Genomic DNA, 27500 nt, shown 5'->3' with positions numbered 1-27500 from the left:
AAAATAACCATATAAACATATGGTTTCTACTTCGCGGATTTTCCTATTTCGCGGGTGGCTCTGGAACGCAACCCCCGCGATGGAGGAGGGATTACTGTATATATATATATATATATATATATATATATACATTTACATATCTACATCTACATATATATATACACATATCTACATCTACATATATATATACACATATCTACATATATATATATACACATATATATACATATTTACATATATATATATATATTCACGGCATTCGTAGTCTGAATCACAATCTGATTGTATGGGTGGTTACCTACCAGGTAATGCTTGTGGTTGGCCAGCAAGTCAGCTAACATCCGCCACGGTGCCCTCAGTTGTGAGAAGCAGATCATAGAATGGTTGAAATAGTTTACTGTCAAATAATGCAAAGGCTACGCGACACGTGTTTAGCCCTAATTCTGGGCTCATCAGGCGTACACACTCACTGCACTCCCTTACGGGAATCGAACCTCGGACGTCAGCGCTAGAAGGCGAAGCCCCTAACATTGCGCCACGGCGTGTGGTTCGTTTATTTGACAGCATGTAGATCGGGCTAATTACATTCACGGCATTCGTAGTCTGAATCACAATCTGATTGTATGTGTGGTTACCTACCAGGTAACGCTTGTGGTTGGCCAGCAAGTCAGCTAACATCCGCCACGGTGCCCTCAGTTGTGAGAAGCAGATCATAGTTACATATATACATACATACATTCACATATATATAATAGCCAAATCCCCGCGCTTGGCAGCGGCGAAGTACTGCTTTTAAATTTTTATTAAGAAGAAAAGAAAACCTTTTTAAATTGATGGAAAATATACCAATAATAATTTGTTAAGGATCTGTTTTTTTGTGAAGCTGCCTTTACACAGCCTCTCCGCTGTTTTATAAACGAATGCCATATAAGGCCGTCCTTTCTCCTTGCTTAGCGGTTCTGTATTGTTTTATTGTTTGTTTATTACGATTATTATAGTTATTGTGTAGCTATTTGATACTCACTTTTCTGTTCAGGTACCCATTTCCTTTATGTAGTCCGCGGATTCTCCGCTATTTTTTGTTCGTTTATTATGATTCTAGTTATTTATTGATTCCCTTCTTTAGCTGACTGCCTGCTCATATAAGGCGCTCTGCTGTTTTTTTGTGAAGCAGACTTTACACAGCTTCTCCGCTGTTTTATAAACGAACGCCATATAAGGTCATCCTTTTTCCTTGCTTTGCCAAGGAAGCAGCCTTTTTATTTAATCCACGGGTTCTCCGCTGTTTTATTGTTTGTTTATCACGATTGTTATAGTTCTGTTTGTATACCACGTTGTTAGTTCAGCACTCCGGTTGTAATATGACCAAGCCGTGCAAGCTTACTGTTGAGAATGCAGCATATATTTGTACAGGAGAAAAGCAATCTTGCCTCAAATCAATGGCAACCTTTTGTAGGTCTATGAACTATTTAATGTTATCTAAGACCCGGCACTTAAAGGTTTCTCGCTACAGCAATTTTAACTCCGTTACAAAGTGATCCAAAGTCTCGTTTATACCTCGTGTCTTCTCATTAAACTTGTATGTCGCGAATATGGTATTGCAAACGGCAGCGGGAGCGTTTCTATAAACTTAATTTAAACTTACGGTTTACACCGTGCTTTGTTTCCGCAGTAGCTGCACTTATGAATATGCTTGTAAGCGTCACTCGTTCGCTTCTTATTGTTTCGCTGTCTTCTCAATTGTGTAATGAATGTTTTCTTCAGCGCTCTTTGGGGCTCTTCCTTGTTTTGTACGTACTGCGTTCACAGTCAGTTCACGTGATTACGTGGGAGGCGTGATGACGCGATACGCAACTCCGCCTCCCACGGCCATTGAGCTGCACTCTATTACAGTATATGGACAAAAAAGAGGTTCCAGTTATGACCATTACGCATAGAATTTCGAAATGAAACCTGCCTAACTTTTGTAAGTAAGCTGTAAGGAATGAGCCTGCCAAATTTCAGCCTTCCACCTACACGGGAAGTTGGAGAATTAGTGATGAGTGAGTCAGTCAGTGAGTCAGTGAGGGCTTTGCCTTTTATTAGTATAGATCATCAATAATGTAATTATAACATAATTTTTTTGAATGAAGTATTCCTTTAACACTAGAATTACCAGAGTCTACGAAAAAACTCGTAGATCCGGCCCACCTTAAAACCGTTCTCACCTCTCTTTTGTCTTCTAAATGTGCCAATTAAGACAAGCAGCGAGCAGCCGGCTATTCCATCCCCCACCGTCGCAGAACGTTCACTAAGTTTTCCTAGCTCATGCCTTGTTTGATTATCTGGGAGTGACTGAACTGCTGGAGTTTTAGAATGGAAATAATAGATCGCTATTTGGAATACATGCATTTCGTGCGTGTTCCGTTTCTACAGTAATCTGTGTAAACACATTGCTAAAACAGAAACTTTTTCATATTTTAGTAACAAATGTTGCAAAATGTAGGCATAAACTATAGAATCTGTGAAGCCTGAAGTCCAAACATCAAATAAACACTTTCACAAAAGGTTCAAGGATGATTCAATAGCTTCCGTGGCTTAATGCTACGGTTTGCTGACCTGGGGCACAGCTGCCCTACAGAGACCGGAGTTCGATTCCCAGCTTTGGAGAAAGTGTTTTTTTTTTCCTTAAACGGGCATTAAATTTATAAATCGGTATGTACTGTAAATCGTTAAGTTTAAAATGTCAATCGCGGTTATTTCTGTTGATTAATTCATGCTTTTTTACTTAGAGTCAGAACAGGAGCTTTTTCAGCTTCTGATCTGACTCAAACAGCGCCAGTATAACTTCACACCCGATCTGACGCTGTTCGTTTTCAAATAATATTGCATTACTTCGACGATGTTTTCTGATTGGTACTATTCGCATCATAAAATGATTTCTTCAAAACGTCACATATATTTGTCTCTTTCTTTTTTTTAAAATATGCGTTGTAGCACGCAGCAACTGGCCACCTGCATGTTCTTGCGCACACTGAATAAGACAGTGCTATATGCAATCATCAGATTCAAATGTTAACAGTTACATAGCACGGAATGGAAATCAGCGGTTCTTAGCATTCCACCACGCAAACTGTCATATCAACCGCCTACTGTAACTTGTTTTCTTTTTGCTTCGGTTATAGTCTTGAATAAAATAAGCACTTGTTTTGTTATACTTTTACATCAACATGTTCCTGTGTTTGAGCGACACGGGCATGCTCGAAAAATACACGTGTAATGCCACGAAAAGTGCATGCAGACACTTCAGTTCGCAAGCATCGGTACGACAATGCAGTCACAAGTACACTGCAGAACTATAGTGTGTCTTTATGTGAAAACAGCAGTGTCAGATGGGGAGTGTCTGATGATTGCATATAGCTCTGAAGTTACTGCTCTTTACTATGCTTTCCTCTGCATGTCCTGGAGTACAAAAGAAACAGCATACAGCAACACGTGGGGACTGGCAATATTGGGGGAAAAAAAAACACACGGTCGTATGTATCGTGATACACTGAAGAGCTATAGCGTGTCTATGTGAAAACAGCAGTGTCAGATTGGGGGGGGGGGGGGGGGGGGGGGGTGGTAGGGAAGGATCCTGAACGCGACTGAGACAATGAAAAGTGAATTAAAAAAAAAAAATAAACAAAGCTAACCTTTACAAATATCATAAATTACACCGGCTGTTACAGACTGAAATCAGATGTATCTTTTTTTTTCTAAAATAGTGAAAATAAGAACACTTCTCAAAAGGGAGTTGTGCAGGATCGAACTCATGACCTTCCGATTCCCAGTCAGTGACTGATACTGTTGCACCACGGAAACAGTGATAGCTAATGAGTGTCAATGTCACACACTAAGGCGGCTTTTTTTGGCGGTGGCTTTTTTTTGTACTTTTTGTAAAAGTGTTTCTTTGATATTTGGACTTCAGGCTTCATACATTATATAGTTTATGCCTACATTTTGTCATTTGCTACTAGAATATAAAAAAGTTTCTGTTTTAACAATATGTTTACACAGATTACTGTAGAAAGGCAACACATATGAAATGCGTGTGTTCCAAATAACAATCTATTATTTCCACTCTAAAACTCCACTTCACTCCCAGATAATCAATCAAGGCATGAGCTGGGAAAAGTTCATTTACGTTCTAAGTCGTTGGGGGGATGGAATAGCCGGCTGCTGGCAGCTTGTCTTTATCAGTACATTTAGATGACAAAAGACGCTGGCGGAGAGGTGAGAACGGTTTTAAGAAGCGATTTAAGGTGGGCCGGATCTACGAGTTTTTTCGTAGGCTCTGGTATTTCTAGTGTTAAGGTATTTTTAATTTTATTTTTTAAATATATAGCTTCTTGTGATTTCTCTAAAATTTTGCTCTCTCTTTCTGATAATTAAGTTTCCCGGTAAAAACTTAAATTTATTTATTTATTTTTATAGAATTTAAGATTTTTAATTAGCGTGTGTGTTTGTCATTTCTGTCTTTCTGAAAAGTATATTTTACCTTGGACTACCTGGTTGAAGGTAAAATATTCTTTTCACTAAGAGAAAAATGACAAAGATACTAATAACTTAAGTGCTGAATTCCCTACATACAAAGTACAAGTTGAATAATGATGGTATTTAGAAACACTTGCTTTGCTGTAGACATACTGTTCCAACTACACAATGATGCCAAAGGACTGATACCTCTTGTATTTATTTTCATCCCTGAAATAGAGAAAATTCTTGAGTTCCTTTGTGGATTATGTAATGCTTTGTTGATTTATTAAGATTAAATTATATTCATTGGCGTCACTTTTCTTCACTATGCCACTTTATTATAGGATGGCTAGGCTTTTTTAACAGAATTAAGAAATTAAAATAGCAGTACAGATTACTGTTACTAATTTTTTTTGTGATAAAATTGTCACATTTGCATGCCATATTTGCTCAAGTTATGGTGCTGCACTGCTGTAAGTGAATGCCTTAGATTCCAGCAGATCTGTAGTGCAGTTGTTAAACATTCTCTGAGTTTTTATGCAGAGGAATAAAATTGTTCAAGATCACATAGGGGCTTCTTTCTGAGCCAACAATGACAGATGCTGTGCTGCTGTTGAAATACAGAAGGGTTTAAAAATTACTTGAACCATATCTATTTTTGGATGAATACATGGAAAAAATAAATAGGTTTGTAAACTCCTCAACCTAATTTCAATGGAAAAGAATGAAATCTATTACTGTTAGTCTGTGCGGTTTAAATATTACTGGCTTTAACAATATAGTAAGTACATTGGCTAATTGTTAACCTAAATATTAATAAACAAACACAAAGTGACACTTGCTCATTGGTTTTTATGATTAGTTTTTCTTTTAGTTCTGAATTCTGAACAGTACAATGTTCTTTAAACACTACTTGCATGTAATGATGGTGGGCAGAAAGTTTTTTTTTTAATTAAAATATAATTTCTTTTTAGTTCCTAATATATGTTTTTTTTGTAAAATATTTGGACAAATCATTTATATGATAAGACAGGATGAATGTTTAACTTTGATTTACTTGAACAGAAAAATAAATGTGAGAGTGCATGTATGCTTTATGTTTTGAAGTTTCCATTCAGTAAAAGGTTGTCAAAAGTGAAATATCGAATTGGCAAACAGGTTCACAATAAGGTGAAATTCCTTTTAATATCACCACTTACAAAAATGCTTCTGTATTTGTTACTGATTTAACACATCTTTGTCATGATATTTCAGTAAAGGAAAGTCAGTAGAAGAAATGTGGCTCTCTCAGAGATGTGAAATCTAAAGTTTTTTTTTTTTTACAGAATTTATGTTGAATGAATTAGAATTAGAAAACCTTTATTGTCATTGTAAAATAATTACAACGAAATTGCAAGTGCCACTCCAACTGGGTACAAACAGCAAAAACAACACATAATATAAGCAAGCTGAGGGAAAAAAAATGAAAACAGTAATATATGTGAAAATATAGTTAAAAAGAAGTAAAATAACAGTGGAACCAGTAGTAATACAATAAAATAATACAATTCCACAGTGGAGTAGCTGCACGAGAGTAATGGTAGCATGTATGAGTTTATTTCCCAGCACTGACTAAAAAATTATTTAAACTCCCAAGAATATGAAGGTCTACACCCTTTCTTTACATGGTCTACGTTGATGTAAAAAGGAACTGATGTCCAGAATGAGTTCCTTGGTTTTTGTGTTGTTCAGTGTTATACACTGAATAACATTTTGTCAGTCTCTGGACCTCGAATAACATTTTGTCAGTCTCTGGACCCCATCTGTGTTGACTGACTCATCTCCTTCTAATACAGTATGAACCCTATTAAAAGTGGTGTCTTCTATAAATTAAATTATAGTATTTGTTGGATGCATTAGGGTGCACTCATATGAGTAAAGTAGTAGGCTTAACACATAGTCCCTTTATAAATCCTGTGCTGAGCAAAAGGGAAAAAGAGAGATGAGGGACATGTTTAACCCGTTGTGGGCAGTTTGTCAGAAAGTCCTTTATACAGGTGCAGATAGTGGAGGGGGGACCTAGGTCTGTCAGCTTGCTTACCTATATGTCAGGGATTATTGTGTTATTTGCTGAACTGTATTCTACAAAGATCAGTGCTCCCCCTTTGGTCTACATGGTTCAGGTTCTATGGACCTGTTTGATCTATAAACAAATTGATGCTTGTGGAAAGTAGATGGGAGGCAGGATTTAATATGCTATAAGACCAATCTCTCGCAGCACTTCATTGTTACTGGTGTGAGTGCCAATGATCTGTAATCATTTAACCTCTTTGGCTATTTTTTTAGGGACAGGAATAATGATTGATGATTTTAGGCAGGGTGGATTAGTGCCTGATGCCAGAGAAAGATTAAAAATCTTTGTGAAGACCCAGCCAAACTGACCAGCACATTCTTTGAGTATCTTCCCAGATATTCTGTCAGGGATAGTGGCCTTCCTTGGTTTCCCCTGTTTTGAGCATATGCTTCACCTCATGTTCTTGCAGAGTGAGTGTGGGGTTCTGGTCATGTTGAGCCTCTTTACCTCAAACCAATGAGACATTGGAGCTGACAGACCTGGAGTTGTTTCCCTTGTAGTTTGTAATTTGTTAAATTCCTTGCCACACCTGCTGAGGGGTGCCCTCTGTGAGGTGGTCTTTTATTTTCCTCTTATATGCCTCTTTGGCATGTTTGATACTGTACCTCTTCACAGGTCAGTTCTGGCTGTACTGCATAACACCCTGTCACTCGACCTGTAGGGGGTGTTATGTTTTTGAGGAGTGTCTGTACTTCTTTTGTCATCCAGGGTTTCTGATTTGGAAACTCCTGGATCCTCTTTGGGACAGTGACATTTCCCCTAAGTCTTGTTGTTCAAACATATCCCAATCTGTTTGTGCAAAATAGTCTTCCAGCTAATCGAGAGCACTCTCAGGCCAAGTATTTATGGTGTTCGTAACTGGTTTTGTCCTCCTCCTGAAGGGCTTGCGTGCTGGAATGAGAAGTAATGAAAGGTGATCCTACTGACCTAAGTAATGTATTTGAATACACACATGATCTATTGTATTACCCCTAAAACACCGTGCTGCCCCCCAAGTCTTTAAACATACTTATTAAAGTCACCAGCAATGATATGTACTTCACTGGGGTAAGCCTGCTGCTGTTTGTTTATTTTAGTATAAAGGATGTTAAGAGCCATACTAATATTTGCATCAGGTGGAATGTAAACAGCAGTCACAATTACCACAGTTATCTCTATTCGTAAACAGAATGGTCTGCAAATGATTGACATAACTTCTAAGTTAGGGGAACAATTCCAATAACTCTGCTGGTAATGTACAAGTAATTGTGCACATACATGCATTAACCACCCCTCTGTTCTTACCCGAATTTTTGTTTCTTTTTTTTTTTTTAATATTTTTATTTTATTAATTTTCATTGTAATCATTCCATACAAACAGATCAATTTATAACCCAACAAATTTGAAGACTAATCAAACCCCACCCCTGAGAAGGAGAGCTTAGCTAAAGGAAAATTGCTTTAGGCTTTTTAATAAGGCAACATTAAACAAAAGAAAGGGAGAAGTAAATATCTATGTAAATAAGAGATGGAGAAGGGAGTTAAATGCGATAATAGTTATTTCTCTTATTCTAAAATAATATTGATTAAATCCTGCCATGTTTTGAAAAAATGTTGTACAGATCTTCTAACTGAAAATTAGATTTTTTCCAATTTCAAATAATATAAAACATCGGTTTCCCACTGACTTATAAGAGGAGAATTAGGATTCTTCCAATTTAACAAAATAAGTCTGCGTGCCAAAAGTGTAGTGAATGCAATCACCGTTTGCTTGTCCTTCTCCAATTCAAGTCCATCTGGAAGAACACCGAACACAGCTGTTAATGGGTTAGGAGGGATTGTGATACCAAGGCTGTCTGAGAGGCGAATTTTTGTTTCTGTTCAGCTAGTGGATTGTATAGTCTGCTAGTTGTATTATTGTATCAGGGATTTGCGGGTGAAGACAAGTCTCAGTTATGATCATCACACAACAATTCCGGACGAAAATCCATATTACTAACCGAGAATGCTAAACCGGATGGACGCAGGGACATCCGGCCATGGGCCGTAGCCGCAAAAAGACGTACTGCGCAGGCGCCCCAAGATATTACTAACCGAGAATGCTAAACCGGATGGACGCAGGGACATCCGGCCATGGGCCGTAGCCGCAAAAAGACGTACTGCGCAGGCGCCCCAAGAAATGCGGCTCCGCGAGAGGCGGCCGCGACCACAGAAAAAAGGAGTCAAACGCAGGCGACGCACAGCACCGCACGAAACCCATTGCACACGAAACTAGCACACAAAAAAAAAGAAGCCGATCGCGCCCACCTGAAAGCCACCCCCTCCCCCCAAAAGGCACCAGACGGGACACACACAAAGAGGACGATTCAACAAGCCCATGGCACACAAAAAAAAAGAACCCAAACACAACCCCACCCACCCTGCAAGCAACGGACGGGACACACACAAAGAGGAAGATTCAACAAGCCCCTGGCACACAAAAATGAAAGAAGACGCACGCGCACCACCAATCCCCCCCCTCCACAGACTCCGGAAAACCACACAGCGCCGCACGAATCCCATTGCACACGAAACGGGACCCACACAAACAGGAGGATTTAACAAGCTCCTAACGCAACAAAAAAAAGAAGCCGTGACCGCCACACCAGGCCCATTAGAGACGAGACATGGCACACGAAACGTTCAAAACAACAACGAATCAGATCCACAAACACACTAACATCAATAAGAAGTGACACCCAAAGCCCCATTTCTAAAGGAACCGTCCATATTAAACATACGTCATCTCAACACCTTCACACTAGGCAGCATAGGTGGATCTCCTTACAATAAAGCACTATTAACCGTTCAACTGCAGAAAAGGCTCCATATTAACAGTGAGTGCGATCCTCCTTATTACTTATCCATATTTCGCATGCTGAGGAACAAACAAGTCATGAATACACGCTCACGGGTACAAAACGATTCGGCTCGGATAACGGGACCAAACACACGAACCCGCATGAAACAAGAAAATACACGGCGGCGCATCTGCATTACATCCTACAATAGTTCATTTGATTTTTCATCTACCGGAGTAAATATCAGGTCACCAAAAGGCAATGACCCATACTGCTTTCGCGTATGTGGACAAATATTACATCGCATTGGAACAGTGCACCCTGAAACAAATCAAGAACGCAAATATGCACAAATCACGTCGGCACCCACAAAGCGATTCTGAAACCGCGGAAGAAAAAATGTCTCGGCTCCAAAAACACGTCACTCTTTATTCCAAATACCGGTCCCAATCACAGAAACATCGGTATCCACTATGATAATGCACAGTAACAATGCACGTGACATCCGTCTTGCCACACTATTAATTATAGATGAATGTACAATGGCATCCAGTCACTTACTCAACACCATTGATAAACTTCTACAAACGTTGATGAATAATAATATTCCCTTTGCGGGAAAATTACTTTTATTAGGAGGAGATTTTAGACAGTGCTTAACTATTACTCCACTTACAATGCGCTGATATTGTTCAGTCCACCTTAAAATACGCGGACAATTGGCATTGCGTTGATGAATAATAATATTCCCTTTGGAGTAAAGGTATTTTTATTACGAGTAGATTTTAGACAGTGCTTACCTATTGCTCCACATGCCATGCGCTCAGCTATTATTCAGTCCACCTTAAAATACGCGACGACGTCATATAAACAACACGAGACCGAACTACAATACATATACAGGCGTGAGACCTGATTGGTGATAATACGAAGAAACGAACAGTCCGCAGATTAACAGGGAGTTCGATCCTACTTATTACTTATCCATATTCCTAACGATAAAGATCAAACAAGTCATCAATTCACGATCACGGATACAAAACTAGACGGCTCGAGGAACGGGACCACAAACACGAACCCGCATCAAACAAAAAAATTCACCTCGGCGCGCTTATAAAACCGAGGAACAAAAAATGTTACGCGAACAATTGGCATTGCTTTCTAAAGATACACTTGGTACAAAACATGCGATTTCCAGATCCTGAATATAACAATTGGTTATTACAAATAGAACATTGTTCACTCACCAATACAGATGGACTTCACCCAGATATTATTACAATTCCTCAACCCTTCATCTGCGACGACTTACTTACGGAGATATTTGGGACAGCGGTCTCATTAGACCAAATGCCCCTTTTAACACAACGAAGTATATTATGTCCAAAAAATATTAATGTTGATCACATTAATAACCAGGTCATTTCATTACTTCCTGGAGAGGCACGGCTCTTTCTAAGCTCTGACAAAGTTCCCTCTGATGACGACAATGACCATCTTAATTTCCCCATAGAATATTTGAACACTATTAACCCAGCCGGATTACCACAACACAATCTTAGCCTTAAAAACGGAACAATAATCATGCTATTAAGAAACCTTAACACTAAACAGGGTTTATACAATGGCACACGTTTAGTCGTCAACACCATGACACACAATGTTATTCAAGCAACAGTTCTTACAGGATCACATGCTAACAATACTGTTCTCATTCCTAGAATTGACCTTACGAGTTCTGACCTAGAATTACCTTTTACATTGAAACGCCGACAGTTCCCCATTAAACCTGCATTTGCCATGACCATCAACAAATCACAAGGACAAACCATGAACAAGGTTGGCATCTACCTCTTTGAGCCCGTTTTTGGACATGGACAACTTTATGTTGCCTTCTCACGTGTTCGACGTTCATCTGACGTTAAAGTTATAAATGCTCCATGCCAAAGAAGACTCATTCAAGGACAGGACACCATCTTTACTACTAATGTTGTGTACAAAGAAATATTAAAATAAACCATTACTCTGTGCCAAACACTGTATTTTTGGCTTTCTATATGCATCATCCACACCTGCACACTATTCTATATCTAATTCATACATCTCACTCTTTGTCATGCCCCAACGCCAGGGGTTGGCGAGCGAAGCGAGCAGGGGGCGGAGCCCCCTAGTATTTGCAGAAATCTGTAGCTGCAACTCGTCCATTTTATAAGTAATTGATCTCACATTGATGAGAAATATGCTGTGTAATGGAGGTTTGTGGGTTTGTTTTCTTAGCCTAGCCCATAGACCCTATCGGAATACCCACTTCTGTTTCTGCTCCCACTGACAATTCTGTTGTTTACTGGATCCAATAATAATCCACAATGTCCCTGTTGTTCTCTATATATTTTCCGGTATGTTTTTGAATCTGCTGAAAGTGGTTTATAATGTTTAATTTATACTGTAATCCAATATCAATTAAATCCTGGCAGCAATATAAAAGGTTTGTGTGATACAACTCGACAATGAAAACAAACAAACAAAGCACCAGACTGGAGAGCAAAAAGATGCTGTGTCCGACCACTCTGCATTGTAAGTTGCACAAAGTTGTTTTTTTTTTATGGCTATAATAGGGGAAAACCGATCAAAATTCATTAATATCTGTCTTGATATTAAATTGCTTGCTTGTTTTTCATCAGACAACTTTTTAATTTAAGACTTGCTGTACATCCACATTTCTGTGTTTTTGTTTAAAAACGCAGACATTACTTTCTGTTTTCGCCTTTTGTCCACACTACCCTAGCATTTTTAACCTACACAAATGGAATCTTTTGAAGGCTTCTCCTAGAGCAGTATACAGTACTTCTGAAAACACCTGCTCAACATATTAATGTTGATGGTTGAAACAGAATTTTGAAAGTACAGACTTTTATCGTGTTCTGCTTTGTTCATGCTTATTATGTGCGTCCCTGATTGGATGCTGCTATTTATAAGGTCTCATTCCCTGAATGGTCACTTTTTATATAAGAAAACCATATTCCAACCTGGTGTTGCTTTCCATGGTGCTTGTTGTGTTGATTACCTGTTTACTTCTAAATTGCATTTTGTACAGTCTAAATGCTGCATGCATATACAAAAGGAAAATAATTTACCAGTCGCTACAGTTTTGTGCAAAATCCCATGGCTGGCCATGTTGCCATCCCTTCAAAGATTTTTCCACTAATGCAAGCATATCCAATGTAGGCAGACCTTTATGTCATAAACGTTTTTGGTTGTTTTGGTGTGGTTGTGGATACTTTCATAAATGATATTGAAACACTTGTGTGGACAAAGATAGTTTTTGTTTAAAAATAGTGTTTTTTTTTTTTTTTTTTATGAAAACACAGTAATGTGAATGTAGCCTAAATAACATTCTGAATCCTGCATGATCCAACTGTTTGAGATATGCATAATCTATATATTTTTATTGGCAAGATTATATGGTTTTGACAAAAACAACTGTCAGTATGCTTTTTTTTATGTTAAAGTTGTCATATTTACATATTTGACAACTGTCATGTTTGAGTCAGTCTGTCAATCCTGGCTTAAGTGTAGATCTTAACTTTCTGTTATATTTTTGTTCTTTAAATATTTTCTTTTGTATATTACAGTATGTCACTAATTGTTTTTTGTCATTTTGTATGTTTTGTATATTGCTTTATTTATTAATTATATAGTATGTATGCATTAAGTTTATTTTTATATTAGTGTATAGTTATTTGCCCTGTCCCTTTTTATATAGAGTGTCAGGGGTACATCCACTGTGACATCACAGCTGGAGATCCAAACTCTTCCAGGCAGCATAGTTTTTATTTGCTTTAGGTTAGATTTTAAGATTAAGACCTCTTTTGGGGCATTTTCTGAGTTTGGAGCAGAAATTCTGAGGCTTGATGTCAAGAGTTGAGGCTCTAATAACATTAAAAGTAAAGCTTCCTGGTAATTTTTCATTTTAAATGTATGTGTTTTTCTTTTCATTTTACTATTTTTCATTCATTTTTAAAATATCCAAGCGTAGTGTAAAACAGGTGCAAAACTATAGTTAGACAAGGAAGCAAAAGAGATAATAAATTAACAATTTAAAGATGCCCATTTAATTGACAGTGTTTTAAACAAGAAATTTCATCTCTGGATACACCTATTTTTAAGTGGTAATGAATGTAAATCTGCAAATCAAATTCTTGAATCAAAACAGAGTTTAAAATGTATGAAGTTTCAGCACTTTTTTTAGATACTGTACACATAATAGTTAGGTAGTCCTATATTTCATGCCGAAGCAAAGTGAATTTATGAGGTTTGGAACATCTGTGCCTGATGGAAGCTGGTGCTTGTTAACTATGTTATTTCCAATTGTTTTTTTTTAACTAATTGGTGGTAGACCTCCTCTGACCTTTATCTTGTTCAATATTTTCCCCACAGATGATAATAAGTTATTGAAGCAGTAAAGGATATACCTTAGCAAAATTATACCTATTATACCTATGTTTATGTTCCTTCAGTTTTCTTTCTGTTCTTGCTTTGTGTGTATACATCATTATACACCTTAGAAAGCCTGCTCTCACAGGAGTACATTGCTATGAGGAAGGGAATTAACTTTTTGGCAACAAAGTTCAGGCTTTCTGTAGCACACAAACATTGATCACTCATCAAAGTGTTCAGTGCATCCTGTGGAAAATCACCCACTTCATTACATCACACTGCATCGTTGATACCAAGGAAGATCCTGTGAGCTTATATGATTTATTTAGCAGGACTCTATTTCCTCACCAGCTTTATCAAACAGTAAATATGGTTTATTAGACTGAGGCCCCATCCACACTAATGCATTTTCATTTAAAAACCCCTTGAAGGGACCAATCCATTAACAAAGACATATTAAGTTCCAGGTGGTCACAAAGAACTCCAAGTTAACTAACGTCTAAGAAGCTGAAGAACTCTCTTGCATTGGCTAATGTCTTTGTTGATGAGTCCACCTTTAGGAGAAACTAAATAGCAATGGTGTGCATGACTTGGAAAACCACTACTGTCCAAGAAGAACAATGCTACCCTCATAAAATTTGATAACAGGCATATAGATAAGACAGCATGCTATTGGTTAAATTCTCTTTGGATGGATGAGTTCAAAATAGAACGTTTTAGTATGAATGAGAAGAGATTTTTGTAATAAAGCAAACACTGCATTTCATAATATGAATCTTTTCACATCTGTGATAAGGTGGTAATATCATGTTTTAGGCCTGTTTTACTGCCTCTTGGCCAGAATATGTTGTCATCATTGATGGAGCTATGAGTTTTGAATTGTACCAGCAAGTTCTACAGGAACATGTCAGGATATCCATCTGTCAGGTGAAGCTCAAAAGAAAGTGTATAGTGCAGCAAGACAACAACTCTAAACACCTAGGGCATTCTACCAATGAATGGTTAAATCAGATGTTTTGGAATGGGAAAATTAAAGCATTGACCTTAATCCTGTTGAAATTTTGTGGAAGACTTAGCAGAAGAGCAAACAGTTACAAGAAAGACCACCAACATCACTGATCTGAAGCAGTTCTGAAATGAGCAATGGGCCAGACTTCCTCCAAGCCTATTTACAAAGCTGATCAACAGTTACTGTTGTTGTCGAATTTATTGCTGTACAAGGGACTCACACCAGTTACTGAAAGCAAAAATTTGCAAAGTATTGTACACACAAATCATGTATAATTAGATAATTTACCTCAATAAATACATGAAAAAGTATAATGTTTTTGTTGCCTTTGTTTAATCAGATTTTCTTTATCTAGATTTAGGCCTTCACATAAAAATCTGATCACTTTTTAGGTCATATTTATACAGTAATAGAGTCAATTCTATAGGCTCCACAAACTTTCTAGCACCCCTGTATTTTAGCTTACACATAAATTATCTATCAATTATGTCATTCATATTGTGTATCTTATTTCAGGTTTAGGCAACTTCAGCTTGGAACAGATAACAAAGTTGCAGAGTTGCTTAACCAGGTTAAGCTGAAATCCTTTGAAGCAGAGCGAGCTCAGATGATGCAAGAGGAAACAGCCAAAAATCTTAGCCAGTGCCAGATTGAGTGTGAGAAACATCAGAAAAAGTTGGAGGCAAGTTATTACTTTCTTCATATACAATTTGGTACAGTCATTAGCAAATTGTTTATTCAGTTTATTATGATTGGGACTCCAATCATATTAAAGTGTTTTAAATTCCAGAAATTATTGTTATGCATAAATAATAATAAAATTTAAAGCAAGTATTGAAAAATTTATTTACACAATCAATAGTATTAAGTCCAAAGTCTGCTTACAAAATTGACTATATACTTATTTTTTTTTTTTTTTTTTTTTGAGAAGAGCACTAGTATCCCTAAATTTATCTATTTACACAATTAATACAGTTTTGTTGTTAAAGATGATGTGTTTTAATACAAATATTAAAGGTCAATTTCACACTCTTCCTTATATTTTAAACAGGTCTTGACAAAAGAATTTTATAGCCTTCAAACATCAACAGAAAAGCGCATTACTGAACTACAGGCTAAAAATTCTGACTATCAAGTTCGACTAGAAACTTATGAAAAATTAGAACAAGAACTCGACGATGTGACAATGCAAGCAGCGGAAAGTAAGTGTTAATTCATCAGTGTTTTTTCTCTCTTTTTTTCCTTTTTTTTTAATAAAGTTTGCTAAAAAAAACTATAAGATTATAGAGAGCTTAATAAAATATATCTAAGATATGTACATGTTTATTTCAGAACAGTACATGCTTCATTTAAAGGTCTCAGCAGAGTATTTTTGAAGCTTTTTTTGCACAATTATGAGGTGCTGCCCTATGCCCATTTTTTACTCTGTAAAAGTGAATCACTATTTAGTAATTGTATTTAAAAAAATCCCTGAACAGTTTACAATTGGTAATAGGGCACTAGTCTTAAATGAAGCAAAAGCTTTACAATATAGCAGATGTTTCTACTTCAAAACATCAAAGCCTGTCAGTTTCAAAACACATGCCTTATGCATTTTGCACTATGTTAATGACAGTAAAATTAAGATAAAATCATTTTATTGCATCTTTTTCCCATAGGGTATTAGTCCACATCTAACTTCACAATGACTAGCTTTGGATAGAGTTTTCATGTAAATAACTATAAAACATGATTGATGGAGGAAGAATGTTCCATGTTAAGAAATCAAAAATAATCAAGGAGTAAAGCATTTTTCTGTAACTGTTAATCATAAAATATCACCGGATGTCAAAACACAATAGACACTCATAAGTAGTGGTGCTCCTTTATTAGAGATGACTTTTCCATAGGCAGGTAGACAACTTGGCAGTAGAGCATTGGCACCAAGTGCCACATTTGAGTACCTAGAAGAGAAACAGAATAGGTGACGGTTAGTAAAAAATTATAAATATCATATTACTTATGTTTTAGTGATAATGACTAACAACAGAGATACAGTATGCATAGTTAATCAGCAGCACCCATCTGGGTATGCTAAACTGAAGCATCGAGTCTTCAACTGGGATTTAAAAGGTAAAACTTAAGGGGCATCTCTTATAGTAGCAGGCAGACGATTCCACCTCTTTGGGGCCCTGACAACTAAAAGCTCCATTCCTACTGTTATTTAATTAATCCTTGGAATCATAAGCAGACTGGCATCTTGAGATCTTAAAGTGCATTTTGGTTTCTAAGTAATTATAAGTTCAGATAAGTAACTGGACCTTAGCCATTTAAGGCATTATATGTTAAAAGGAGGATAAACTCAACTGGGAGTCACTGTAAGGATTTAGGAACTGGGGTATGTGTTCATATTTTCTGGTTCTTGTAATAATTCTTGCAGCAGCATTTTGGATTAACTGAAAACTGTATAAAGAACAATTTGAACATCCAGTGAGCAGCGCATTGCAGTCATCAATCCTACTAGAAATAAATTCATGGATTAATTTCCCAGTATTTTGCATATTTAGAAAACGCCTTAATTTCCCAACATTTTTAAGATGAAAGAATCATAATTTGGGCAATTTTGTAATGTCCGCTTTAAATGAAATGCTAGAGTCTCAGATAATGCCTAGATTGCGGGCTGATTCAATAGAATTGGGTGTCATATGCATATGAGTGAAAATTTATATTTCGTTTTCTAATGATAAATCCCAGTGGAATCATGTAAAGTGAAAACAGTAAAGGTCCCAGTACTGAGTCTTGTGGGACACCATATCTCACTTCTGTGTCTAATGATGGAGTACTGTCCGCACATTTCTGTACATACTAGAATCAATTTGATAAATAAGAACTAAACCAGGCAAGGATATTGCCTGTAAGCCCAGTGTCATTTTCTAGCCTGTGTAGTAAAATAGAATGGTCAATGGTGTCAATCGCTACACTTAAGTCTAACAACATAATTAAAGTGAAATTTCCTTCATCAGAGCATATCAGAATCCCATTTACATGTGTTATTGCTGTGTTTGTACTATGACCAGTGAGGAAGCCAGACTGGAATTTCTCAAATAAATTGTAATATGTAAAATGTGACTGAACTTGATTGGTGACTACTTTTTCAAGTATTTTAGCGAGAAAGGGTAAATTCAATATTGGTCGGTAATTATTAAGTATATGTGGGTCTGAGTCTGACTTTTTAAGTAATTGTTTGAATACTGATACTTTTAGTGCATAAGGCACTGTGCCATGCAGTAATAAGCTATTGATAAGAAAAAGTGCTGCAAGAAAATCCATTGCACTAGTTTTGTTGGTACTGGATCTAGGGATCAAGTAGTAGGTTTCATTTTAGAAATTAAAGTTAAGACTTCCTGTTCTGTTACAGGATTTAAATTTTTGATGTGCTGTATGTAAGGTGAGCCTGGTTTGCCAAGCTACTATGCTGTTTACATTGTGATGCTGAGATCTGGGATCTTATGTTTTTAATTTTCTCATTAAAGGTGTTCATAAAGTCTGTACTGCTAATGTCTCTTGGTATTTTGTACTTCAGTACTATTTTTGTATTTGTTAAATTGACCAATGTTCTGAACAGTACACAAGGATTATTATTGTTCTCTATTATTTTAGAACAGTAGTCTGAGCAAGCTTTAAAGAGAGTTTTTTTTTATATATTTTTAACACAATTTGCCCATGCAGTTTGAAATACCTACAGCTTTGTTATTCTTCATCTATGCTCCATTTTGAATTTCAGCTGTGCGAATTATTAAATCTAATGCCTCATGATTATTGGTTAGACCTTTGACAATCTGCAAAATCCTGCTGAATTAAACAGATTACTAAAACATTTGATAAAAATGTCAGTTTCCTCATCAATGTGTACATTAAAATTCATGATTAGCTCTACGCAATCATAAATTATAGTGAAATCAGATAAAATGTTGCCAAATTCAGTCATGAACAATGACTGTGGCCCTTTTGGTCTGTAGACTAGCACTACAATTATGCTGGAATCTATTTTAATATTTAATAATCAAAGGATTTGAAGTAGCCTAAATTTTTAAAAGCGATTTGCATTTTGTCACAATGAATTGTTCCAAGGCCTCCTCCTCAACCTGTATCTCTAGATTTATGAAGGAATGTGTATCCATCTGGTTATGCCTCAACTAGGGAACAGTGTCAGATTTACTAAGCCAGGTTTAAGTGTGAAGACACAAATCAGATTTTATACTTAATATAGTATCATTTACGCAGCTTTATTTCCAAGCGAGCGAATATTTAATCAGCAGCATTTAAAACTGCATAGTTCTTTCTGAACTGGTGATATATTTTTAGTTTTAATTTAAACTAATTTACTGTTGCAGGTGCCTCTGGTGGAGGGTCTGGTTTTATCTCTTGGTCTAATTATTCACTTTATTTTTTGCTTATCAAGTAATTTAAGGTTTGCATAATGATTAAATTTATAGGATGCCCCACAACAGGGTTTATGGGTAACAGCCACGGGATAGTAACCGGTGGGATAAACAACCTGTGATTTAAGATTAGAAGAGTATGGTCTGGATGGTGCGCTATTCAGTCACCCAGGCAGTTTTGCTTTCATATTTTGAGTTAAAACAAAAGATCCCCTCCAGTTATGATGAAGACCATCTCTCTTGTAAAATTCAGGCCTTTCCCAAAAATCATCCCAATTGTTCACAAAGACTATGCTTTTGTTTGCACACCAGGTTTCTTGCTAGCAAGGAAGGGGACACAATCTGCTATAAATCACATTCCCTCAATATAATTTTGGTAAGGGGCCAGAAAGATGCATAGAAAGATGAAGTTCCCCTTTAATACCTCAGATTGCTATAAAAAATATATTGTTAGTGCCATTATGCAGCAGTAATGTAGACTTTATTGTCGGAGACATTTAACATTAACTGCTGGTTTAATATAGTTTGGAATTCTAAAGAAATTGCCAATTATGAGCACTTTATTGTTCTCAGGATCCACAGTTGCTCTGCAGAGTGCTGAGAATCAGCTCTGGGTCTGAATTGGTGACCTGGGTGCTGAGGGACTAAAGTTTGGCGGCTTAGATTTCCGTCTCACTGTTACCCAGTTGCCCTGTGGCTGAATTGGTGCTGCATATTTTGGCCATGCACTGACTACAGTGGGACCTGGAAAGACTGAAGCTGAATCAGAAGTAGCTAAATTGTCTAAACAAACTGAGTCAATCCAATTTTGGTGTGCCTAGTCGCTATCAAATTCTTAATGAGGTCCTCCAATTTGCATATTTTCCTCACCAACTCTAAATTAACTAAGCACTTTTTGCAGGTAAAATTGTCTGTATTGTTGGCTGGAAAACCTGAACTGTACATGCTGCAGAACATACTACATATAAACATGCCCTCGAATGGCAGAGAACAGATGCAACTTACGTTCAATGTCAAATTCATCTTCTCTCTTTCTTCAGTGCTTCTGTCTTCAGCTGAATCACAGGGATGCTGTTGGCTTTCAGCTTTCAACACCCTCTGGGTGATTGCCTATGACTTTACACTGTTGGTTACTTCTCCTTGTTGGATGTCGACTTTACTCCAGTTGAACTTACTTGAGGATTTGATTGGTTTTCTGGTGCTTGTATAAAGCTATGCATTGTGAGATGCCAATGCTTTGTTTCCGCTCGCTATTGCTAATGTTGAAGTCATTTTTTTTTTTTTTTATCTGTTTTAACATATTAAATACTGGGGTGTGGTGAGCACCTACAGTACTCTTCATAATGTTTTATCTACCCCTGTGTTCCACAGTTTAAATTACTAATCAAACAGTTCAGATGTGATTATAGCGTACATTGCAGTCTTTAAGGGGATTTGCATACATTTTGGTCACACTATGTAGAAATTACAACACTTTTTATTCATGTTCCTCCTATGTCACGGGACCATACTTTTGGGACAATTGGCATTGCAGATGTTTAGCATTACTGAGATGTCTTTCATTGCTTTATTAGTGCAGCGTTTTTCAACATGAGGTCAAGAACTGTTCCAGTTAAAGTCAAACAAGAATATTAACATTAGGGCCATTGGTAAAACATTAGGATTACTTAAATCAATTGTCTGGAATGTTATTAAAAAGAACACAATAGATAGATCTATATAAAAAATACAGACAGGATTCCAAAGTTTTCAGACCCCTTGACTTTCTGCACACTTTATTGTGGTGGTGTACATTTCATTTTGCAAAGCATCTAAATACTAATATGAATAGGAGATTTCAGCTTTTTTCTTAAAACATGTTTTTACTTTGTGATTATGGTTATTGAGTGTAAATTAATGGGCAAAAGTGGCAAATTTAAATCTACAACACAATAAAGTGCATCAGAAAATGAAGAGTTCTAAATACTCGATGAACTCACTGTATACAAAAAGTAATGTACATTTTCCCCATAGGTGAAAAGCACAATGTCCTAAACATGTCCTTTTAGCAGGGTAACAGGTGCTGATCAGGGTGGGATAAAGTGCAGGTGTGGTTGTTAAATACATTTTCCAGGGGGATAAATTTTGACCCCAATCCAAAATTTCTCTAACTAAACCCACCTTGGGGAGTGGGAGTAACTTTGTATACCTGTACCATGTCTCAGAAATGGCTTAGGGCACATCCCTAATAAAGAGTCATTGCAATCAAAAACTCCAGGAGAAAAAAAATTGTAAACAGACCTATAAAGTTTCCCAGCACAATTTGCAACTCTGCAAAATCTGACGGAGTTAGGTTCAGTGGTGTTGATTTGCATAGTGGACAAACAAACAAACACACATTCAGCTTTATATATTAGACAGTTCTAATTGTTTGCACTGATCACTGTCTACTGTAATGTATGTATTTGTCCAGTTCACATTGATCATACAAATCCAGGAGAAGTTCATATATACTTTCTCCAAAAATTTCATATTTTGTGCTTGTGTGTAAGCAAATGACATTATATCCCTTTGTAAATTTAGGAAAATATATGTTTTTGTAGAAAATTACAATTTTTCCCATTTTGCTTCTTCCAGTGGAAAACGATGAAGAAGCAGAGAGAGTTCTTTTTTCTTATGGTTATGGTGCAAATGTTCCAACTACAGCAAAACGAAGGCTTAAACAAAGGTGGGACCTGTTTGTTTTTTGCAGATTATTGCTTACATAGTTTTATTAACTTTAATACACATGTACAGTTAGATTACCTTGATTTATCTTCTTTTACTTTGAATTTGTTAACTGGATTTTTATTACGACCTCGTTAAAATGCTATTTTATTTTTGTTTTTACTCCCCATTAGACAGTGTGCCTATATTTATCTTTCACTTGTGCAAAATTACAACTAACAGCCCTCAGACTTTTGTAATATTTGTACTTCCATTTTTCATCTGTTCAGATAATACAGATGTAGCTGAATATTACACATTACTCCTTTTTTATAGACCTATTTTTCTTTAGCCTAATTAATGTATTATAAAAAAGCTACAATAAATTACTTACATATCTAACATAAAAATGAACATTTAATTCAGGATAGTCAGGCAGTATTTAACATTAATATTTTTTTTTTATTTGTGTGCTTGGGTCACACCTTCACATACTGTCTTTAATGAGAAATATTTTGCTACTTAATTTGTAATAATATAATGCTAAGTTTTTTAATCTTGTATACCGTAACAGAAAGTGGTTTCAATTCCAAAGATTAGCAGATGCTGTACCAGAATGTTTTGTGGATAGTAAGGGTGCATTCCATTGTGCAGAATATCATACCAAAAGCAATATGATGTTAGAATATATACTTGCTTGGTTTAAATTATATGACAAGAAAAAACAGAATCAAGATTAATATTTCATGAAATAAACAAATGGAAACCACTAGGTTTTATATGCTTGTTTTTTCCTTTATTATTTATATCATGGATATATATTTATAAACATAAATGTCATTCTGTTTGTCATAGAAATATGTATCTTTAGATGGTCCCATCTGAACTTGTCAGTCTAACAAATAATATAGAAACACTTTATTAAAACTCTAACTAATGATTTACTGTTGACAATGTAAAAGTATTGCTGTTCCCTGGTTAGCCTAGACCCATCTTAATTTTTGACAACTTTTAAGTGACCTTAGCTATACATCCTCCTATTCTCTCTTTCTGTATGTGTGTATACAGTATATATTATATACATATTATATATGTACTGTATATAATCTGAAAATTTACAATGTATGTATATACACAAAGTGTCACAAAATGTACACATAGTCTGAATGATTTTAAATAAGTTTATTAAGATACCTTTATATTTTATAATTAAATTTAAAAAAGACAAGTGTAGAATCATTTTGAGTCATCACAAGTGTTCAAACTGTTCGCCATTGTGGTCCAGGCACTGCTGATAATGCAGATCAATGAATTTGTAAACATCAGGAATCATTCCATTTGGTATTTGGGCACATTCTTTTCAATGGCTACTTTTAATTCATGGATTGTTGTTGGTTTTGTGCGGTAAACCTTAACTTTGACTTGCTCCATAAAAATATTTCATTGGTACCTCATTGCCCAGTCCATCTTTTAGGCAGATTTTTATCAAGATATTCTCTCACATCACAACGGTAGTGGGAAGCTGCTCATCTTTCTGGAAATAAAACACCTCTTTCCCAAACTCCACTTAGATGTGTGGCATTATGGGTTCCTGCAGCAAGTTCAAATGAATGAAACCAGTTATAGTGTTGTCAATAAATGGTCCAATTAATCTCAATGTTGACAATCCACACCGCAGTTTTACCCCTGCTAAGTTCAGATCGTGTACCTCTGTAACAAGAGGATTCTCAATAAACCAGTAGCTGCAATTGTGGTGATTAATCGAGTGATTTACTTAAATGTGGCCTCATCGCTCCACAAAATCTTGTTTGAAAGCTATGTGTTATCTGCCTCTTCCATTAGTACTTTAGGATAAATTTCCTTTTCTCAAGCTTTGTCTCATTTCTTCCACTATCTATCTATCTGTATCTATCTATTTCCTACAAAATTTTCATGTTGTGACGATGCGGGTCCTGCACTTTATTTTGAACACTGATTTGATTTTGGATTTGTTTGTTTGAAATAAAAGTACTGTTTGCGCTTTGCACCTTCACCTTGCTTCATTTGGTTGGATTTAGTGTGGGATTGTTTTTAGTGCTTTTATTTTTTTGACTGGTATGACTATTGTTAGAAATTTTCAAGTACTTCCACAGTTTCTGCCTTGTTTATTATTGTTCCTTCAAGTCTTTTAATTGACAGAATTTTACTTTTCCCAGTATAAAGCATTCATTATACAGGGTACTTCTGTTTTGATCAGTCTTTCTAAATAGTCTCATTATATTTTTGTACATTTTTCCTTATTTTTTCACCAGTGTTTTTTTCTAACTTGGTAAAAAAAAATTTGTTTCTACTAGGGATTTCACAAGAATCGGTACCAATTAAATACCAAAAGTGCAAAAAACATAAAGGTACTAGGTTTTTTACTGCATTAGTACTAACAAGTGTACATTTGCACAGCACTTTATGTATGATTGGAAGTAGGCAAATTACTCTGGAAGGCACAATAAGTGAGAAAAACATAAGCAAAAACACTAGACTGAGGTTAGCTACTTCTTCGGCTGGTTACTTATTTGCAAAAATAACTCATTGTTGTGAGAGTAATGATACAGTATCACATCAACACATGTCAAAGAAAATCAGCCAAAGTCATGTCTGGAAGTGCTTTGTGCTTGAGGCACGAAGGTTTCAGTGCGCAATTGCAGGAATTGTGCTTATTATTAAAAAAAAAAAAAAATAGCCAAAACACACACATACATAGGCTTTAGTTGTTGACACTTTTATACTCATTATGGGGTTAGTTCAGAAATAGATTTGTGTATGCTTTGAAAGCCCTGTGTAGGGAATCCATTCCCAGGAATTTGGGAATCCCGCATTTCATTCCCAGGAATCCCAGGCTCCCGGGGATGACACAGTGCACGGGCATCTCACATGTGAACAGTTTTAGAATGACCGACACTTATCTATACTAATAAAAGGCAAAGCCCTCACTGACTGACTGACTGACTGACTGATTCACTCATCACTAATTCTCCAACTTCCCGTGTAGGTAAAAGGCTGAAATTTGGCAGGCTCATTCCTTACAGCTTACTTACAAAAGTTAGGCAGGTTTCATTTCGAAATTCTACGCGTAATGGTCATAACTGGAACCTGTTTTTTGTCCATATACTCTAATGGAGGAGGCGGAGTCACGTATCACGTCATCACGTATTACGCCTCCTACGTGATCACGTGAAGTGAAAACAAGGAAGAGATTTACAGCACGAGTCAAACGCAGGAACGAAGGTAAATGACGTTAATTGTTGAGTGTCTTTTAATACTGTGTAAGCATACATATTAACAGATGTGCAATTAAACGTGCGCATTTACAGGGTGATGTCTCAGGCTTAAAAGCTCGCCTTTTATCAAACGCGGGAACAAAGGTAAATGACGTTGTTGAGTGTCTTTTAATACTGTGTAACCATACATATTAACACATGTGCAATTAAACGTCTGCATTTACAGGGTGATTTCTCAGGCTTAAAAGCTCGCCTTTTATTAAAAAGGTAAATGCTGTTTTCATTCTGAAGGGCACAAACCACGTTAGATTTCATGCTCAAGAGTAAGCTCAGCACACAGCGTGGTCATATTACAACCGGAAGGGTGAACTGACAATATGGTATACAAAGAGATCCTTAAGAAATAATTATTGATTCATTTTCCCTCAGTTTAAAAAGGTTTACTTTTCTTCTTAATAAAAATTTTAAAGCGGTACTTCGCCGCTGCAAAGCGCGGGTATTTTGATATATATCAAAATATATCGCGTCATCACGCCTCCCATGTAAGCACGTGAACTGACCCGCTGCCGTTTGCAATGCCATATTCGCGAGATACAAGTTTAATGACAAGACACGAGGTATAAACGACAGTTCCGATCACTTTGGGACAGAGTTAAAATTGCTGTGGCCAGAAACTTTTAACTGCCGAATCTTAGCTAACATTAAATAAACCCGTGGACATCGCAACATCACACAAGACAGCGGCTGACGTGAAGTGACTGAACGCAGCAGGAGTGATCACTTCAATGAATCAAACCTATTCAAAAAACACATTTCACAATTGATAAGGTACGAAAACAATAGATAGATAGATAGATAGATAGATAGATAGATAGATAGATAGATAGATAGATAGATAGATAGATAGATAGATAGATAGATAGATACTTTATTAATCCCAATGGGAAATTCACAATATGAAACCGATTGTGGATTTCCGTACAGGAAGCTGAAACTTTGTGACGGCACGAGACTTCAGGTGACGTGTCTGCAAAAGAACCTCATTCAGGCAACTATTTTTACTGGTGGTGGCTCAGGGGAGAGAGTTTTTATTCTTCGCATCCCCGTTATACCCTCTGATCTCCAATTTCAATTCAAACGCCTCCAATTTACACTAAGGCTCTGCTTAGCAATGACAATTAATAAGTCTCCGTTGTTGAGTGTCTTTTAATACTGTGTAAGCATAGATATTAACACATGTGCAATTAAACGTGTGCATTTACGGGGTGATTTCTCAGGCTTAAAAGCTCGCCTTTTATTAAAAAGGTGAATGCAAACTGTTTTCATTCTGAAGGGCACAAACCACGTTAGATTTCATGCTCAAGAGTAAGCTCAGCACACATCTTGGTCATATTAGAACCGGAAGGGCGAACTGACAACATGGTATACAAAGAGATCCTTAAGAAATAATTATTGATTCATTTTCCCTCAGTTTAAAAAGGTTTACTTTTCTTCTTAATAAAAATTTTAAAGCAGTACTTCGCCGCTGCCAAACGCGGGTATTTTGATATATATCAAAATATATCACGTCATCACGCCTCCAAAGTAAGCACGTGAACTGACCCGCTGCCGTTTGCAATGCCATATTCGCGAGATACAAGTTTAATGAGAAGACACCACGTATAAACGACAGTTTGGATCACTTTGTGACAGAGTTAAAATTGCTGTAGCGAGAAACTTTTAACTGCCGGGTCTTATCTAACATTAAATAAACCCCTGGACATCGCAACATCACACAAGAGATCGGCTCACGTGAAGTCACTGAACGCAGCACCAGTGATCACTTCCATGAATCAAACCTGTTCAAAAAACACATTACACAATTGATAAGGTACGACAACAATATGACACCGATTGTGGATTTCCGTACAGCCACTGAAACTTTGTGACGGCACTAGACTTCAGGTCACGTATCTCCAAAAGAACCTCATTCAGGCAACTATTTTTACTGGCGGTGGCTCACGGGAGAGAGTTTTTATTCCTCGCATCCCCGTTATACCCTCTGATCTCCCATTTCAATTCAAACACCTCCAATTTCCACTAAGGCTCTGCTTAGCAATGACAATTAATAAGTCTCAGGGACAGACCCCACAAAAGGTTGGCATTGATTTGAGGCAGGACTGCTTTTCACATGGCCAAGTGTACGTTGCATGCTCAACAGTAAGCTCAGCACACAGCTTCGTCATATTACAACCAGAGGGGACAACTGACAACGTACTATACAAA

At 36.6% G+C, this 27500-nt stretch overlaps 1 protein-coding gene across 1 annotated transcript in view; it reads left to right on the top strand.

The window, feature by feature from the left end:
* The window catches only part of pibf1 (progesterone immunomodulatory binding factor 1), a 199708-nt gene that overhangs the window by 99939 nt on the left and 72269 nt on the right, over window positions 1–27500 (top strand). The window contains exons 11-13 of the mRNA XM_028799614.2: window positions 15392–15557; window positions 15927–16077; window positions 21913–22003. Of these exons, the coding sequence (XP_028655447.1) occupies window positions 15392–15557; window positions 15927–16077; window positions 21913–22003 (408 nt within the window). The remainder of the gene's footprint in view (window positions 1–15391; window positions 15558–15926; window positions 16078–21912; window positions 22004–27500) is intronic.

This window comes from Erpetoichthys calabaricus, chromosome 4 (genome assembly GCF_900747795.2).
Source record: "Erpetoichthys calabaricus chromosome 4, fErpCal1.3, whole genome shotgun sequence".
NCBI lineage: Eukaryota > Metazoa > Chordata > Cladistia > Polypteriformes > Polypteridae > Erpetoichthys > Erpetoichthys calabaricus.
This window is presented reverse-complemented; position numbering and strand designations above follow the sequence as displayed.